This window comes from Cucurbita pepo, chromosome 13, assembly GCF_057944985.1.
Source record: "Cucurbita pepo subsp. pepo isolate OVF chromosome 13, ASM5794498v1, whole genome shotgun sequence".
NCBI lineage: Eukaryota > Viridiplantae > Streptophyta > Magnoliopsida > Cucurbitales > Cucurbitaceae > Cucurbita > Cucurbita pepo.
The window spans coordinates 3,731,735-3,751,215 of NC_141810.1; the positions used below are offsets into that span (position 1 = coordinate 3,731,735).

General features: G+C 36.0%; 2 protein-coding genes and 1 non-coding gene across 6 annotated transcripts; 1 reads left to right on the forward strand and 2 right to left on the reverse strand.

Moving 5' to 3' along the window:
- Window positions 1–925: 925 nt before the first annotated feature.
- On the reverse strand, window positions 926–5,607 carry LOC111808880 (uncharacterized). Of its 3 annotated transcripts, XM_023695109.2 has the most exons (7): window positions 5,399–5,607; window positions 4,673–4,709; window positions 3,812–4,284; window positions 3,496–3,690; window positions 3,216–3,242; window positions 1,944–3,041; window positions 926–1,691 (listed from the first exon to the last, which is right to left on the reverse strand). In XM_023695109.2, the coding sequence occupies exons 3-7, from the start codon at window positions 4,265–4,267 to the stop codon at window positions 1,140–1,142; spliced, it is 2,328 nt and encodes a 775-aa protein (XP_023550877.2). In that variant the 5' UTR covers window positions 4,268–4,284; window positions 4,673–4,709; window positions 5,399–5,607; the 3' UTR covers window positions 926–1,139. The 3 variants fall into 3 exon arrangements, with proteins under 3 accessions (XP_023550877.2, XP_023550873.2, XP_023550874.2); XM_023695105.2 differs by lacking the exon at window positions 4,673–4,709 and having other exon boundaries at window positions 3,812–4,245; XM_023695106.2 differs by lacking the exon at window positions 4,673–4,709.
- Window positions 5,608–7,906: 2,299 nt separating this feature from the next.
- Window positions 7,907–17,286, reverse strand: LOC111809012 (protein DEFECTIVE IN MERISTEM SILENCING 3). Of its 2 annotated transcripts, none has more exons than XM_023695314.2 (8): window positions 17,062–17,286; window positions 16,651–16,794; window positions 16,349–16,463; window positions 15,750–15,981; window positions 14,893–15,084; window positions 14,451–14,771; window positions 13,843–14,068; window positions 7,907–8,298 (listed from the first exon to the last, which is right to left on the reverse strand). In XM_023695314.2, the coding sequence occupies exons 1-8, from the start codon at window positions 17,083–17,085 to the stop codon at window positions 8,257–8,259; spliced, it is 1,296 nt and encodes a 431-aa protein (XP_023551082.2). In that variant the 5' UTR covers window positions 17,086–17,286; the 3' UTR covers window positions 7,907–8,256. The 2 variants fall into 2 exon arrangements, with proteins under 2 accessions (XP_023551082.2, XP_023551081.2); XM_023695313.2 differs by having other exon boundaries at window positions 15,750–15,990; window positions 17,062–17,284.
- A 1,747-nt stretch (window positions 17,287–19,033) lies between these two features.
- On the forward strand, window positions 19,034–19,106 carry TRNAF-GAA (transfer RNA phenylalanine (anticodon GAA)). Its single transcript has one exon. It is a non-coding gene; the product is annotated as a tRNA-Phe (tRNA).
- Window positions 19,107–19,481: the final 375 nt, after the last annotated feature.

Sequence of the window (19,481 nt, forward strand, 5' to 3'; positions counted from 1 at the left end):
ATGGAAATAATCACATTCATGACGCTCGGAAGTGGGCTTGAGAATCTATTAAAAGGAACTAAAATCTACCACAAAACTCAACAACTTATCTATTTAATCTCTCTTAGCCGAATCTTTTTCATTGTAGTTGATTTTCTCATTATTTTCTATTTTTCGAACGCAGTAGCACTCTGTTTTAGTTTTGTTTAAGTAGTTAAAATCACCAACACCCATTTGAATGTTACCCAAAAACTCACTTAAATTCGCGATAAAATTAACCAAAAAGATAGGTTCCCTGTGGAATCGATAATTTACTTATTACTTGCTACTTGTGATAGTGTATACTTGCACTTATTCTTGTGAATTATACATCATTTTATTATATACATCCACAAGCGATCAGATAGCTTAGTTGGGAGAGCGTCAGACTGAAGATCTGAAGGTCACGTGTTTGATCCACGTTCACCAAATTAGGTGTCTAGTCAAAACTCGACAAGTTACCTATTATTAATTTTGATTGTAACTAACTTCCAATCTAAGCAAAACTCTACTTAAGCATTTTTATTAAATATAAAGCAGGGATAGCTCAGGTGGGAGAGCATCAGACTAAAGATCTTGAAGGGTCACGTGTTCGATCCACGTTCACCGCATTAAGTGCTTTAGTGGGGGGATAACTCGGTTGGGAGAGTGTCAAACCCAATCTTCGTACTACTACCACCACTACCTAGGTGTATCAAGATCTCTTCTTCACCGTTTGTGTGCTTGGAATCGTCGACTGGTGTTCCCCACAATGTGACTTGTCCTTTGTTGAGCACTGAATCCACATGCATGTAGTAATGACTTATTATAATAGAAAAATAGTGTCGTTACCGAAACACTTGTTGGAAGGGGTATTTTAATTAATTTTAAAATTAAATTTCATATCCATAATATTGCAATCTTAACCTTAAACGAAGGAAATCAAAATATTTAAAAGATTAAGGACCAAATTGAAAATTGTTCAAAATTGTTCAAAAATTAGAGGTTTGGAATTGGGGAATCACATCACATTCCGTACAAATCTAAGAAAGAAACTAAACTATCATAAAATATTTGACATCATTTATTTTGAAAGCACCAATAAATAACAAAGAGATTATATGAACAAAAACAAGATTGCCTCACAAGTTCCTCTGAATGAATTCCCAGATTCTTTCTTCCATGTAGATCCGATCTCGATGCTGTCGAGGCATATGTCGTTCATCCGGGAATATCAGCAGCTCATACGTCTTTCCAGCCGATATGAGTGCATTCACAAGCCTTGCTGTATGCCTGAAGTGTACGTTCTCATCAATCATCCCATGCACAAGCAGCAGCTTCCCTGTCATCTTGTCTATATGATGCATCACCGAGCTTTTCTCGTAAACTTCTGGGTCCCGACATGGTAATCCCATGTACTTTTCTGTGTAAAACGTGTCGTACCCGTCCCATGATGTAACAGGGGCACCGGATATCGCACATCGAAAGATATCTGGAAACCGGGCCAAGCTCATTACTGACAGGAAGCCACCATAGCTCCATCCATATAAACCAATCTCTCCAGCCCTTGCTAGACCCTGTCTGATCAGCCATTTTGCTCCAACCACTTGATCGTCTGCATCGATATGGCCGATATTGTATTTCAGAGAAGCTTCGAACTTGAGTCCGCGTCGACTCGTTCCTCTGTTGTCTAACTGCAACCAGGAAACCATTCAAAATGACATCAGAATGAAAACTAATGATCCAACACAGACATGGACAAATTAACTCGAGCCAAGAACGAAGACGCAATTCAAAAGTAAACCAAAACAGGATTCGTTTGCACAACACAGATTCCGGTGTGAACATGCTCGGACCGTAGAAGATCAGGTGCAAAACACCGTGATTTACAATGTCGGTATGAACACGAAAGTTGGCAAAGGAAAAGGGATGAATTAAGTACAAACCTTCCACACTAAGATTCCTCTGCTACGTAGGTACTGAGCTCTCATGTCGACCGTATTGATCCACGAATCGAAAACTAGCTGCACACTTGGACCACCATACACAATGATCATAGTTTTGTAGGGCGGCGGTCCAAATATCGTCTCGCTAGGCTTGTATAAAGCCCCATAGAGCAATGTCCCGTCACCGGCCTGTATCTCAACGATCTCTGGAGGCTCGAGATGAAGCCTTTCAATCCTTGGAATTGCAAGTGTTTGCTCATAAACTGGCAAAATGGCACTTCCATCTTTCAAGGAACAGAGCAACACCCTCGGGGGAGAATCGAGGGAATCGTGAATGTCGATAAAACTTCTCATCCGATGATCGAGTACAACGACATGTTTCCCCTTGCCATGAGTCAGTCTTATTGGTGGCTCCAAGGGGGCATTCCCTGCAGTAGTTAGTTTGGTACAGTACAGATGAGATTGGAGAGGACCATCGAGAGTTCCAGTAAAATAAACTAGCCCGGTTGCCTCGTTTACACCGGCAATTTGTTCGACCATCCAGTCACCTTCAGTGATCGGTCCCAAGCACGACCCATGGCCATCGTGTAGATAAAGATGTCTAAATCCAGTTTTTTCACTTGCCCATATGAATCCCCCAGAAAATTTGCTGATACTTTTGTCTAGTGGGGTGAAACAATCATGTAAGTTAACCCATGAATCTTGTTCTTCTACTAGCAAAACTTTTCTCTCTCCCGTCTTGATATCGAACCTGAGAATTTTCAGCTTCGTATGTATCCTATTCAGAACCTGAGTGATGAGAATATTCTCGTGCATCCAACAGACTCGAGCCAGATATTCCTCTTCAGCTGTTTCTCCACAAAGAAGATCCATCCAAGTAATTGAGCCTCCAGCAACAGAGACAACACCGAGACGAACAATGGCATTGGAAGTTCCAGCGAATGAATAAGCATGGTCTTCTTGTGCATCCGAACCAACCGAACTCTTACCTTGATGCATGATTCTAAATGCAGGGATCTTTGAAGTATCAACTTGTGTAAACGCAATATATTTGCTGTCTGGTGACCACCAGTACCCATTTTTTCGATCCATTTCCTCCTGAAAATGGAAAAATTTTAAGAAAAATGTGAAAACGTCAAACTACGGTTTCAAAGAAAACGAAATGAGGCGTCATTGAAGATCGTTTCAATAGTGAAAATTCGACTTCCTTCAGCTTCCCAAGCAAGAATAATTTCAAGATTCCGTTCGAAAAACAGATGTTGGTATCCTCACCTCAGCTATATACTCTGCGATTCCATGCTGCAGTTCGGAAAAAAAAAGTAAATGTCAAATTCTAGGGAAAAACGAAGAGTGAAAACATTAAACGGTAACGGTGATCTAGTCGAACATTCATCTGATAAAACTCCAACAACTCGATAGGAAAAGACATCATACACGCTGTTCTGACCAAGAACGACACAAACAATGGTAAAAGAAAACTAAAAAATCGAGAATGTTTTAGCTTCAATCAATAGAAAACTAGAGAGATCATCAAGAATGGCTGTAGATTTACCAAAATGTTTCGGTTAGCACCAACAGTCAACTGTCTCATTTCGTTGTATGATAGATTCATGACATGAAGATCCCCATCGTTAACAAACGCAAGCATGGTCCCGTCTGGTGAGAGATGTGGATCCATGATCGGCGAAGAGGGTTTACTGGAAAGCTTAAGCTCGGGCGTTGAGCCAAGAAAGTCCTGAATATAAATCTGCATAGAAGGAGAATGTCAAGTACAACTATATTGAATCAGATCAAGATTCTTAATTTCGAATAATATTTGGACGAAACGATTAATAGTACAATAACGTCGAAGAGATAAAAGAGCTAACCCCAGCAGGCAGAGGCACCATAATCGCTTTCCTTTTGGTGCTTGATTTCACCCATTCATACCGAGTCACTCCCAAACCGCGTTCCCTTAATCTTTCTCTCCTCAGTTTCTCTTCCGGTGAAATATTACACTCGTCCAGCCCACCATCAGGAGGACTGAAAATCAACTCCTGTTTGCCAGTTGTGATATCGAAAGCAAAAACCTTCTTATTTAAGGTACAATCAGGACTAAACAAGTAAGTGACGAAACTATCGTCTGGACTGAACGTTATTGAAGTGGGCGCAACATATCCCGGCAATGGATATTGTACAATCTCTTCAACTGGGAAAAGGAAAGAATCATCCAAACTCTGAGCAACACTCGAGTTCGTGACGGTCATGTTGTACGAAAGAGGCCTTGAACGCTTCAAACTCTGTTGCTTACTGTCCTCGTCAACTGATTGCATCACACCGAACATACTGGATTACAACCAACCTTACCAGAAGGAAAGAAGAAACAAATCATCCAATAAATGCCATATGAACTCAAGCAAATACGTTTCGATTTTACAATATTTCGTCAATGAAAATAATATATGATAAATAGTGAGAGAAACAAAAGCACGAGCCGGTTGCACTCGAATCCAGATCAAGAAGCCTTGAATGGTAATATCAAATATAAGGGCTCTAAATGGGCTTAGAACACATTTTGCTCAAAATCAGATACAGAATCATTCAATCATCTCAAATTTTCATAGAGCTTAACATTCATGTTTATCACAGAGATTGCTTGATATTAGCTTCAAAGAAGAACTTTAAAATGCAAAAGCAGGCAAAGGAATCAAGTAAAGTTCAAAATAGATAACCCTTTAGTTGTTCGTTGCCAACAAATGGGGCAAAGATCACATGAATCTCCACAACCTATAGCAAATGATGGGCATGGATTAAAGATCTGTAGTTCCAGAATTTCAGAGTTCATCAACAGCCAAACACAGAGACGAAACGATTAATTAAATTAAGAACTATAGTTAAATCCACCACGAATAAGAATCTTTGGAATGAATGATAAAATCAGAACGACCTCGATTCGAACAATTCGATCGGAACTGGGAAGCGGACGAGAACGATCAACCACTAAAGCGATGAGAATCCAGATTCCATGAAAACATCAATTTCCGAAAAGAGAAAAGAGATCTAAAACAGGGAGATTATGGGCTAAACATTTGACCTCCCAAATTCAGAATCTACAATTCAAGGAACAAAAAGAAACCCATGATTCCAAACAGTTTAAAAGTTCCAAAATCTCATATCAAACACAAAGCAGAAGCATCCACAGAAGAACATGTAATCGAATGCGTTAAAGTGAAAATGACGCCACTTAAGTGTGAGAACAGATTGAAGAACACTTTCTTTCTAGTTAATGAAAAGTAATGGGAAAAAGCTCAATTCCAATCCCTAATAGAATCGGGGGAAAGAGGGTTTTGTCGTTTAGGTTCAAAGAACAAAAGGAATTAATCATCATCATCATCATCATCCATGGCGATTGGTGAACAAAACCCATAAAAAAAATTTAAATGGGTATTGAAAATGAAGCTCAAGAATCCACTCACCGCTTGATTCTGCCTCTTTCTCAGCGCCCATTATCTCTTAATCCATCTTTTAATCAAAAAAATATAAAGAACAGGAAAATCCCCCTTTCTCTGCAATGTAAATAGGAATGAAATACAATAGCAGAGAATTTTCACAGAAGCTTTGCTTCTCTTCAAGGAGAAGGCAGCCACAATGAGAAGAGGAGAGAACAGGAGCAGCAACAAACACTTCAACCTTTTATTCTTATTTATATATATTCTAATTTTTATTTTACCTAAAGGATCTTTCTTTTTTTTTTTCTTTTTTTTTTAATTATATATTACAAATTCTGAGGGGAGAAATTCGTCCCAGTTTCGAATGATTTTTAAAATATTTTTAAGTGAAAAAAATGTTGTTAAATTATATATTTTTTTAATCTAATTTTGATAGTATATTTAGATTTATTAACCGTTATTTATATTATATTAATATTTTTTTCTTTATGATTTGATTAGTAATATATTTTATTTTATTCTCGATTTAGTTAGTTTATATTTTTCCTTATTTCAAGATATTAGTATAGCTTATATCCTATTTAAACGTTGTGAATATTAATGAAAATTGCACTTTCGATTCCAATTCTATTTCTCATTTTTAACATGGTATAAAGCACCGATCAGATCTTGGTGTTCTTAAATATCAAAATTTCCTTTATGGTGGAATCAGCCAAATCCAGCTTCAAAATTTCGGAGGTTGATTTAATACATCCTTATTATATTCATCACTCTAATCAGTGAGGATATTCACTTGTTCCAATCAAATTAAATGAAACAAATGACTTGGAGTAAATTATTTATGCATGCTTTTATTGCCAAAAAGAAAATTGGCCTCATTGATGGCACAATTGAAGAACTGTCTCAGCAAATTCAATCGAATTTGAACTCTGGATTCAGTGCTATGATAATATCTTGGTTAACTCATTCACGAACACTTTGTTAAAAAATATTTTTTAAAATAAAATATTATTAGTTTCTAATATTTTATAAATGCTAAAATGATATTTTAATTTTTTTTTTTTAGTTTAATATATTATATAAACTCAAATGTGACAGAGATCTTCGATGTCCAATCAACCACGTCTTTTGATTTCATAAACAATCTCTTTAGTATTTCATACTTTAATTCATTCATCTTCTTAAATAAATTTTATTATCAATCGGAACATAATTTAACTAAAAATTAAACCTTCAAATTCTACGTAATTAGAATTTAAATTTTATATATTTATTTTATTGGAAGACTTGGGAGAAAAGAAAATCAAATTAAAATTAAGTGTACCGACAATAAAGTTTTGACAATGAGATGATGGCAAATGCATAATTTTGTTTTCAACTTCATGCACTTCCATGACTAACACAACTTTGAAATAATGGAAAAAATAAAAACAACCTCAATTCTTTTTCAATAATAAATTGAAAAAATGAAAGGACATAATATCATTTGGTTGTTCGTGTTTGCGTTTATTTAGAAGTTGATCTTTAGTTGACTATCTCGAAACTAATACCTCGAAACTAATATATCATTTAGGTCTTCCATCTTTCTTCCAAACATGCTTTCCCTTTCCTGCACCAGCCTCTCCAAATCGATCCTCTTGCACGATCCTTATTGCTTCGATCCTCCAGCACCACACTTAGCAGTAACTTCGACGATGTATGTCGCACGAGAGGAGGAAGATGAGTAACTTGAATACTCAGAGGTCTGTAGATTGGAGGATAGCGCAATTCTTTGGGACATAGGAACTGGCAAGTGTGCTGAAGGTGAGAAGTAGATGGTCATTATTTTTTTTTTTTTTTCAAACCTCCATGATTGGAGATGGCTTTCAGTGCTTCACTCTTGACCTATCAGGCATTCGGTAACGAAGCAAATCGGGAGACCTAATATAGGCATAATGTTCGGGCACGTTGCGATCCAGACAGAGGGCAGATTTTATCGAGATCGATGTGGCAAGGAAGGGGAAGGAAAGGAGGAAAAGAAAAACGTGCTACCTAAGATAATAGTAATATAAAACCAATAAGTATCGCTATGTCGAGAATGACAAATTACTTTTCCATTAGTGAACTAACGACCAACTTTGCACAGCAACGGTTTCTAAAATTCAAGAACTAAAACTGTTCATTCTAAAATCTTAGGAACCAAATGCACCAAGCAAATGTATCCTCCAAAAATAATAATGATCATAAAAGCATATTATAAAAAATATATGCACTCTTACCACACTATCTAACATCACTTCAAAATTCAACCCTTTAAAATTCTTATTTACAAACCATAATCTTTAAAAAGAAACAACAATAATTTAAATTGTTCTAAGAACAATTAGAATATTTATTTGAAAAATGAACTAAAAGATCGATAAAGAACATATTTTGACCAAATTTTTAGTTCAAATAATAGAAAACTATTTTTAAAACAATCTTCAAAGCAAGTCAAATCAAAGAATATATCTCCATATATATATATATATAGACACATATGAAAACAATCACTCATACAACACAAATAAACGATATTTTTTCTTTCTCCTTTTTAAATTTTTAATTTTTAGTGTGATAAGACAAAGGTGACCAATACAAACAGCCATCCCATCTAAACCCACTGCAGGGCAATAGAACCCCGTTGTCTCTGCTGTTAGGAACACTAGTTTCAATAAATTTAGACAGCAAGCACTAAAGAATGCCTATTCCAGTTCCATGAAAATTTTAAGCTAAACCATAAGATATTTACCTGAAAATGCAATATGAAGCTTATGCATTTTCCCAGAGTTAATATTGCAGCTGACTGCTCTCACAGTTCCACCCCCAAGTTGCTCGGTGGAAGACTCGGTCCTCTACTGCAAATTTCACCGTGGCGTCAACCTCTCCGGCTTGGCTGAGAGTTGTTGCTGTAATTTCACCATCAAAATAACATTCAGAATTACACCACTGTTAAAACAAAGTTTGAACTATAAGCAATCAGTATATCGGGCTTCAAACAGCAGGCACACAAATCCAGAATCTTCTCTTTGATGATGATATTTATTTAGCTCCAAAGTTTTAAAAGTTTCAATTAAATCCTTAAAACTTCGAATTATGATTTCATGAATTACTTGACGTTAACTCAACGATAGAAGTATATTTATTGGCCACAGATTGGCTAGTTTGAATAGACGTGGCAGACATAGAGCAAAGACAAATGACACAGTATAGCCTCATAAAACAAGAATGTTGCATGTCATCATTATATTTTGAGACGTGTGATGTCTAAATGATAAAACTACATAGAATCACAATTGAAAAGTTAGTGAGCATACTTACAAACTAAATAGAAACAACAAAAAACTAAGAAGGTAATTAACATATATTATCATTAGCTAAAACAAGCTCTTGTGATCTGTATCGTTCTTGATTCTCAGAGTTTGTTGAGTTCGTTGAGCAGTCATGCTACTTTAACAGGCCACTAGCGGCATACACAAGTTTAACAACAGGCTGACATTTTCAATAATATAGCAGCCAATAACTATATTCTTCTGCAGTTATCTATTATTAACAAAACTAAAACTTTGTTCGGTATGTTGAAAGGGCAAGTCAATTTAATAGCTGTGGATTGAGCAGGTGTTCCAGTTAACGGGAAAGTGGAATGATAGACATCAAAGTTGATATTTATAAATGTCGGGACATAAGATTGAATTTCCGGATCAAAATACATTTTCAAGCATAAAAGATTCACATCGCTCAATCATAGAGATTTGAGAGCTACAAATGATTATACAAACAAAATTGAATTGTGAATGGGCAGAGCTGAGGGTAATACAAGTAAATTTAATCTCGGCAAGAGGAAAAAAGAAATGCTGAAAGGTCCACTATGCAACCTTGATGCTAAAAGGTGATGCCCACTTCTGGTGGGAATCGGCAAAGCAGTTAATGGATATCAATGAAGGACTGATTACTTGGTTTCAATTCAAAGAAGTCTTCTAGAAGTACTACCCAACTGTCATCTGATATCGGTGGCAGGAAAAATTCTTGAATTTGAATCAGGGAGAGAAAACTATTGAGAAGCAAACTGTCTCAATTCTCAACAGCTTGATGTTAGTTTGAGTTCCATAAGCATATTTCAGTCTTCAACTAATTTGTGATAATACGAAAAACTGATGAACATTCAAATCATTAAGGTGCTTGGTAGTTAAATCACCACAAGATCCAAAAAGAGTGATTATTGAAATGTAATCTTAACATTCAATATAAGAGGTGGGCAAATGGTACAACCCTGACAGAGCAAAAGTGAAAGCCTCTAAGTTCTCTTGCCAAATGACAACAGTGATACCAGTAACCAATTCATCTGATATCGGAGGCAGGAAAAATGCTTGAATTTGAAACAGGGAGAGAAAACTGTTTAAGTATTACTCGGAGTTCACTAGATTAGCTTGCTTTGCTCCTGAACTTGTAGATACTAACGAAGAAAGCAAGAGGTTCATAATGGACCTAAGGAATGAGATTCAAGGCACAGTTGAAGCTCTAGCTCCGTCAGATTATGTTGCAGCTCTTCGAGCCACTATGATGATGGATATGCATACTCATACGGCACCTCATACATCTGGTGGGCAGGGAGATTCAAGGAATAAGAGAAGATTAAATCGAGCTTTTCCTAGAACTCAACAGCCATCACAGCAACAACAATCTGATAGACAACCAACCCTAATGTTGGGAGGCTTCCATGTAGAGTGTGTGGACATGTCCATGAGGGATTTAGTATGACGGGAGCTGGTGCTTGTTTTGGTTGCAAATTTCCCGGATGAGGGAAATCATTATTCAAACCAACTGCCAGGATCAAACCAGAGAGGAAGATGAGGTCAGACCCGAGGAAGAGGCATGACTCATGCGATGACTAGCAGAGGAGCTGAGAATGTGAATACATTGGTGACAGGTACATTCCCTATATTTGGTCACCATGCTCTTCTTTTATAAGATTGTGTCTACCCACTCTTTTATATCTGTCACATTTGTGAAACAAACAAAACTAAAACTAGACCCATTAGGGTTTAGTTTGACAGTGTTTACTCCGACCGAAATTGTATTATTGCGAGGCATAAAGTTATGGCTTGTCAGATTGAGGTGTCGGGATGATTTTTGAACGTGACAATAATCGTTATGGACATGACAAACTTTTATGTTGTTCTTGGCATGGATTGGTTAGTTGAGGACCACTTCAACATTAATTGCTACGCCAGAGAAGTAGGAGTGAGATTTGAATTTAGGGGATTTGAGTTTGAGGACACCCATAAAGTTATTTCAACACTAAAGGTGATAAGCCTTGGAGAATGGGGTTGGTTAGCCAATATTGTTGACACCAGGAGTATGAACATCAGTTATGAATGAGTTCCTGAATATCTATCAGGATAATTTGCCAGGGTTTACCTCCGGTTCGAGAAGTAAATTTTAGTATTGAGCTCAAGCCAAGAACAAACCTTAAGAGGAATTTATTTATATGGAACAAAGCTTGTGAAAGGAGCTAAAGGAGCTAAAGGAGAGACTAGTTAGTTATGACACCAATACTAACTGTGCCAGACGAGACCAAAATTTTTGTTGATGTAGCATGATAAGGTTATCATTTATGTCTCCTGTCAATGAAAGGATTATGAGCTTAACTAACCAACTCATGATGTGGAGTTGGCAACGGTGGCCTTTGCACTAAAGACATGGATACATTATTTGTACAGGGAGAAGATTCAAACCTATACAAACCACAAAAGCTTAAAGTATTTATTTACATAGAAAACGTTAAACACAATGTAACAAAGGTGGTTGAAGTTGGTTAAAAATTATGATGTTGAAATTCTTCATCATTCAGGTAAAGCAAATGGTTACCAATGCGCTTAGTAAAAAGACGGCTCATATGTCAGCTTCAATTACAAAACAAGTTGACCTGGAGCGAGTTGGAATTGTTGTTCTGGTTAGAGGTGAAGCAGCACAGTAGACACAATTAATTCTCTAGTCTACCTAAGACAATGACTTGTTGATTCTCAAAAGAACAATCCCTACTTCTCTCGAGTATTGCAACAGGTAGAACAAATGAGGAAAAAAGGTTTTCTATAATGTCCAATAACGGTTTCCTTTGGCACGAACATTTGTACATTTCTAATGATGATGAGCTCAAGCAAGAAGTACCATCTGAAGCTCATGACTCTCCTAACTTGATATACCCTAGTAGTATAAAGATGTACCAGTATTTGAAATCATACTAATAATTGAGCATGCGAGTAGATGCTTAGTATGTCAACAAGTCAAAGCACCGAGGTGAGACCCTCAAGTTTCTTGCAACCCCTGAAAGATTTCAGTAATTAAGGTCATTGTTGAATTGACCAAGTCAGCACATTATAATGGAAAACTTGTATATTCAGTTGATAAATGAGCACAGTTGTATGTGGAAGAGATAGGTTGCATGACGTGACTATGTCCATTGTATGAGACAAAGACACCTGTTTTATGTCCAACTTTTGGAGTTAGCAAAGAGCGTTGGGAACTGAGCTGAATTTTAGCACAATGGAGTTAGCAAAGAGCGTTGGGAACTGAGCTGAATTTTAGCACAATTTTCATCCTCAACTCATGGATAGGCTAAAAGACTTATAGATTATTGAGGATATGCTATTGGCTTGTGCGTTAGATTTTGTACGTAGCTAACTAGGACACACGCCCGTATTTGATTGAATTTTCCTATAACAACAATTGTAGGCAACAATATAGATGGCACCGTTTGAAGATTTATAGGGTAAGAGATGTTGATCCAAATATTATGGGATGAAGTGGACAACATTAACGATTGGGACCTAAGTTAGTCTAGATCACAAAGAAGGCAGTGCAGAAAATCAAGACAAGAAAGTTGACAATGCAGAGCAGAAAAAAGAGCTATGTTGATGCCAGAAATAAAGATTTGAAATTTATGGTGGGTGATCACATGTTCTTAAAGTTAGTGTCCATGAAAGGAGTGCTAAGATTTGGTAAGAAAGGAAAGTTGAACCCGAACTTCATAGGTCCTTTTGAAATATTGGGGCGGATAGAACCTATGGTGAATTTTTCTACCATGCATGAGAGAACCTAATCATCAAGATAAACTTAGAGGAGTCAGGTCACGTAAATCTAATGATTGAGATAGACATAAAGGAGCTTGATAGAGTGTAACCTGAGAATAAAAATCCTATTATGAGCTCAAATGGGTCAACTGAACTAGAAGTAAGACTATTTTAGCATTGAGGAGCTATCCAAGTCTTAACCTACTAAGATTATGACTGATGACCTGGGAGAGATAATCTAGGTTATCACTTATGAGTGGCTTTGATTGAATTATTTTGTTGGTATTTTAGGGAAGGATAGAAATAATACACAACCCATGTTTAGTGAGAAGGGTTAGATGCAAAGGGAAGTGGGGCGGTTAAAATGGGGTGGTGCAATAATAGGGGTTGGGTCTCCAGCGACATGGGTAGAAGTACAAACAATTTCAAGTGAAACCATCATCAGTTGAGGGTCTACTAGTTGTATTAGGGAGGATGGCATTGGGTTGATGGGTAAAGGCTGAGGTTCCTCAAAGATGAATAGGTCTAGAGAAACTAAGTCGGTGGGGCTTTTCGTAGATTTTTACTTGGGTTCAGATAAGTGATAAAGTCTTTTTTACCAAAGATGGATAGATCTAGAGAAACTATTAAAGACGTTTTCTGTTTCCATTTTGGTCAATCTGGATCAATTCAACAAAGTATACAACTTTGTTCCTTCACTTCGAGGAAATAATTGTTACCACGAAGTTCTTTGAGGAATTAGAAGGAACAGAGTTGATGCACCATAGTATCAAAGGAGGATCCAAGCCATTTAAGGGAATTCCTAGACAGTGAGATTGATTGGGTGAAGGTATGACTACTTTCCACGATGTTTGCTCGTTCTCCTCGCTAGTGTTTGTCAAAAGTGATGGTAAAATATTTTCTATCAATGGAAATGGATTGGTTGGAGTAACTCTGGAGGTTCGATGATTGAGGATTAATGCCATGGCAGCCGAAACTAATAATCAGAGAGTATGTTAAAGGGGGTACTACGTTGAGACGAAGGGAAGGAAGAGAGGTCATCAGGAGTTTTTCTTTGCAATTTTAGAAGTTTTTCTCACCAATCTTGATTGGGGTGTTTCTGTAAGCTCTAGTTGGGCAAGGGATTCCCCTTCCACTGCCTTTTTTTCAATGAATGAATTTGTAGAAGTAAAAAGAATATAAATAATAGAAGATTAATAATTGAGTCACTACTTCAATAGACTGCTACATTTACTCAACAGAGGAGAATAAAAAAAGGGAGAAGTAGGACAGTCAAAATCTCCAAAAAGAAACAAATTCAATATACTTCACTTGAAATGTTGTGGTTTAAGAACATTTTAAGCCTACACCTTTATCTCCGAATCAAAGGATTTTAGATCTCACCTGAGCTGCGTATGATGAGCTTTCAGCCAGGAACTTCAGAAACTCTGCCTTTTTCCTGTCAAAATTGAGCTTAGAATTGTCCAACAACGCATGTTCTCTCTTTATATCTTCAATCATCTTTTCCTTTTTCCACTTGAGCTCTTTAATCTGCCTCGCAGATTCAATGTAGTTTTCAGGAAGGCTTGATTTCATTGAGGCCTTTGGGAATCTCAACTGAACATCTTCCCTGTCATCAAACATACAAAAAATGAGATTAGCACTCGATAAAATCCAAACTTTTAAGTGAACAACAAATATAAGTCCACAAGCCATAACAGAAATCCAATTTTTGTTTCAGTAAATTTAAGAGACCAAAGCACATTATAAAGTAGTGAATGAAGAATTTTTGGAAAAAGATAGACGACATTTCAGAATAGTTTTTACCAATAGCATTAAAGAATCCAAGAATTATCGCTTGAAATCTTAAACATTTGAGCAAAATATATATATATATATCAGATTAATTGACAAAAGAAATTAACAAATAAAAAATAGATTAAACTGGAAGGCATGGTCTACTAAATGATTCAGACAAAATTGAAATACAATTTTGAAAGATAGCTTCATACTGGTTGCCCAAGCAAAAAACACCAGTAGCCTTAATTATCCCTCCATCTAAAGAAAGTGCACCATCACTAATGCAAGGAAGAGCTTGTAGCATGTCTGCTCTGGTTTTATATACTTGAAGACGAGAAAAGAGAGAATAGAACAGGGTCTCCCTGAGACCATATCCATTGGCTGCGAGACAAAATATGTGCATGCTATCAATATCAATCATATTAACAGCAAAGCCAAGAAAGCCAGGTGGACACTCCCCATTAGGTAATCTCGGCTTTATAAGGTCAAGCCTCCTTTGTGGGTCATTAGCAATAAACTCGCCAACATATGGTCTGCAAAAAAAAAAAAAAAAAAAAGGTCTTTTAGCATTTTCATGGATAAATAAAACCTCCAAAGAAGTTTACAAACTTAAGCTTCAGAATTTCAAGCAGATACAGTATATAAGACTAATGCCTCAAATGTTCAAGACAAATTACGAGAAACCGGCCATCCAAGTTCCTCCCAATTGAAGCACCAAGACCATGAATGCCAAAACTTTTGTTTATGCAACCTTCCTTGTCATATATTTCTAATGCCTTAACTCCCTCGTAAGTTCTACAGACAATTGCCAGCATGGTTTCCATTCCCAAGTACTCAGAGAGAAGTCTGCAATTGAAATAATTAAAAAAAAAAATCATGTAAGTGCAACACTATGCATATTGTTTGTTTGATGATGTAATAAGACTGTCTCTTATAATAACAAATAATTCATAACAGGAAGAACAGAAGGCACATGCTCAAGTACTCATCTCACTTCTGCTTTCAGATAGTATGTAGTCCACTTCAAAAGTTTTTCTCTATCATTAAAAACAAATTTAAATGATATAGTATCCCTCAGCATTTTTAACTTTTATCACAACATCAATGAAAATTAAAATAGTTAAACGAGAGGCCAGACATCAAAGATTATGCTAAAAGAACACTCATCTTCCACCTCCACCTTTAGATGTCCAATTACATTAAACATTCTAATTGTTTAAGCTACACTTCAAAAAAAAATGTGACAACCAACAAGTAAAAGACTATCTGATCCATTTGGATCCACTATAGTATCTGGTGAACCACCCTCGCCCAATAAGACATGCATAAACATACAGTAAAGCTCAGTTTTATGTATCAGACGTGATGTAATTCAATCTCAACACCCCCATCCAACCCACCCACAATTACCTGAGGAAAAGGTGAGGGAACGTCAGTTGATTCATAACAAATTCCACATTCCAAAATAAATAGAGGAAAATAGAATTAAAAAAAGTAGAAGTAACGCGGACCTGCTAAGATTATCATCATCAACTTTTCCCAGGCGAGCAACAATGCCCAATACGTCTTTGGTCAACATGATATTGTAAGCCTGAACACTATGATGTGCGCTCAATTTACAAATAATTCCAGCAGCAGACTTCTCCTGCTGCATAATCTGTTGCATCGTTTCCTCATCACTTTGAGGATGGGAATGAATCTCGTTTTCAGCCACAGGCGTGCCTGAAGAATGATTATACTTGCCTAGAATAACTGAAGACAACTATATAAGTGGATAAAAGATACTAAAGGGAATATTTATAAGTCCTCACACAAACAGTACGAGGAAGAGAAAACCAATGCTACATGTCTAAGAATCTAATGTGGAAAAAAAATCACCACATGCAAGCTTGAAATTTAAACGTGTAATATATTTTGGTGAGTAATATAACATAAACCCCACAAACCATACATAATAAAATCACCAAAACTAATATATGCTTTTTTGATGCAATGCTTGCCATGACCAATCACCTTGATGGTAAATGACAAACGATTGCAAGCATGTTATATTGCCCACGTTTCTCCATCTAAGAACAAATTCACTTCCCAACAATTATAGATAAAATACCTTGCAAATCGAGGATGGATTCATCTAATTTGCTTTTCTGAGTCTTGAGAAATTTAATGTTGTCCTCGTGTTGCTTTATTTTCATTCCGAACGTCTGTAGATCCTCTTGAAGTTTCTGCAGGAATCAGTCCAATGATGCATGAGACTAGCAATTTACTAGCTAAGCGAATACAAGCAAACCACTGTCAACCGAGAGTTTACAACATGCTCCCCACACTTGTGCATTGTTTATCCATACCACCGTAATCCGAAAACAAACTTGTATAAAAAAAAAGAAACCCAAATGAGTATGATGATGACACCTTGGAAAAATTGAAGATGTATTCCGCATGAGCGAAGCCCCCGTTTTGCGTATCATTCCTCACGACACACGAACTGTCGCTCTGATCGACTTGCATATACTGCGTAGAATCTTGGGCCGGCGATGTCGGTATCCGAATAGCCAACTGCCAGAAAGAGCACAATTAGAGGCCAACACTGAGGAAAAATTCAGGAAAATTCAGAAACAATCAAACCCCAACAAGCTCTCCACTCCAATTTCTTCATAAATCATCGTAAACAGAAGCACGCAACAACAGCCACCTACTGCTCTACTAAAGCCTCAATAAAAATGCAGGGGAAGAGGAAAATCCGACAAGCCCGAAGCAAATTCTAGGTCTACGAGTACGCAAAAACCAGACAGATTAAGCAAGGGAGAGAGAGAAGAGAGATGCCTGCATATTGTTTGGGTGAAACATGGCGAGCTGCTGAAATGAGTGCAGAATTAAGAAATTGAGGTCTGATATGAATGAAAAACGGAAGAATTTGACGAGCAGCCGCTGCGGATTACAGCGAAACGAGTCTGCTTGGCGTTCTTCCTCCACCTCCCTCCCTTCGCTCTGCGGAGGTCTGGTTCTGTGTCAGTCCAGGTCAAACGCCGAATTCGATTTGATGCTTCCCCTCTCTTTTGTTCTTCGTTTTTTTCTTTTTTTTTTCTCAGTAAATTTTAAAATATATTTTTATAATTATTCTTGAGTTTATGTTTTAATTTGTAAATAAACTTTCAATTAGTTAATTAAAATAATTATGATGTATATTTTCGACCCAAGAAAATTTTGATTTTTAAATTAAATTTAAGTTTATAGATGAGATGAAAATTAAAATAATAAATTAATGAAAAATGTAATATTTTAAAAATTAAGACCAACCATAAAATTCAAAATTTAAGTAATTCTTTTGGAGTTTTAGTCCTTTTTTATTCGAAGAAGTTATAGGCATTGGCATGACTAAATTTAAGGCATGACTCTGTTACCATGTTAAGTCAGTCCTTTGTTCAACATTTGAGGATTTACCAATCTATTGACATGATTAAGTTTAGGGTATGGGTCTAATATCATGTTAGATGAACACGACTCCTCCTCGTATAATATTGTCCACTTTGAACATAAGCTCTCATGGTTTTGTTCTAGGTTTCCCTAGAGGCCTCAAGCCAATAGGTAGAGAGAGTATTCATTGATTATAAACCCATGATCATTCTCTAAATTAGCAGATGTGTACTTTCATCATCCAACACAGTTAAATAGTTTAAAACATAAAAGCTAAAAGGTATTCAATCACTAAATAAAAACCGTGCTCAAAATTCAAAGACCAAATGTGGTTTTTTTAATTTATTTATTTAACTTTTATTCATCATTTTATTTTAAAACTTTTGTACTAATAGATGGTTTGATTTGAGATTTTACTTTACGTGTCTGATAAACAAATAACTACTTACGTTTGGTGTGGCATGAAAATGTTATCAAAATCTCACGTAAATAAATAATTCAACAATAGTTAATTTCAGTATAGTTTAATGGATCAAGGTATAAGGATTTGTTCTTCAAGATTATGAATTAGGAACGACTATGTATTAATACAGGGTTGATAAATACTCGATAAAAATATCACATTTAAACCAAAGAATGGCACGATGAAATTCAAAAATTGAAATCAAAATACATAAAATTCATAAAATATTATAATACAAAAATATAATATTTAAATACAAATATAAAAACCAAATAGGTAGAAGATTACCAACTACAAATTTAAAGGTCCTTTGTAGCAGCGGCACGTACTCTAAATACTCTCGTGTCATCGATGGCTACTTCATGACCCATCTAAAAACAGGAAAGTAGCATGAGTGAGTATAAAATATTCATTAAGCAGTCACGTATAGGTTTTAATTGATTCATGTAGTTCTCCACTTACTCCATTTCGGTAAATTATCTTATTAACTTAAAATTTTCATTATCCTAATTCATTCATCTCTCTACTTCTTAATCTTCCTACTTTTTTTTTTCTTTTTTTTTTTTTTATGTCGAGCGGACACCAATTTAGAGAATAACAAGAAGAAAAAAAAGTGGAGGAAGTCGATTTGGAGTTAACTTCGGAACTAGACCTCGACGAGTAGGATCAAAAGAACATCAACTTGGGAAATTTAGTGACATTGACTTAGACCAACCAAATAAGTGACTTCACTCTTGGCTTTGTTGGACAACTTGTATGATGATGTGTCAGACTGAAGATTTGAAGGTCACATGTTCGACCCATGTTCATTGTATTTGGTGCCTTGAGGCGTAACTCGACTATTTGATATAAAAATAGTAATAGTGAATGTTTTAAGTTCACCACATCAAAGTTACATATTATTAATTATAATGAAAAGCGGGGATAGCTCAGTTGGGAGAGCGTCAGACTGAAGATCTGAAGGTCACGTGTTCGCTCCACGTTCACCGCACTAAGTGCCTTGAGTCAAAATGTTCTTATGTCCATTGCATCGAAGTTACATATTATTAATCTTAATAAAAAGCTGTTTAAACTCATGACATCGTTTATGAGTTATTTTCACATATTTATTTAATTTTAAATGATTAACATGGTTAACTATTTTATATGAATATGTAAAAGCAGAAGTTTAATAATATATTTGAAATAAAGTATTAATTCCTCTAAATTACCTCTAAAAATATTTAAGGTGTTATTAAAAATTTAGAAAGTGTAACGTCAAATATAAAGTTTATGAATATTTTTTAAAAAAATGATATTTGTTGGTTCGGCTCGATTTTGACTGAACCTACTCTGGTCCAATATTTTCTTAGAGGTTAGTCATGTT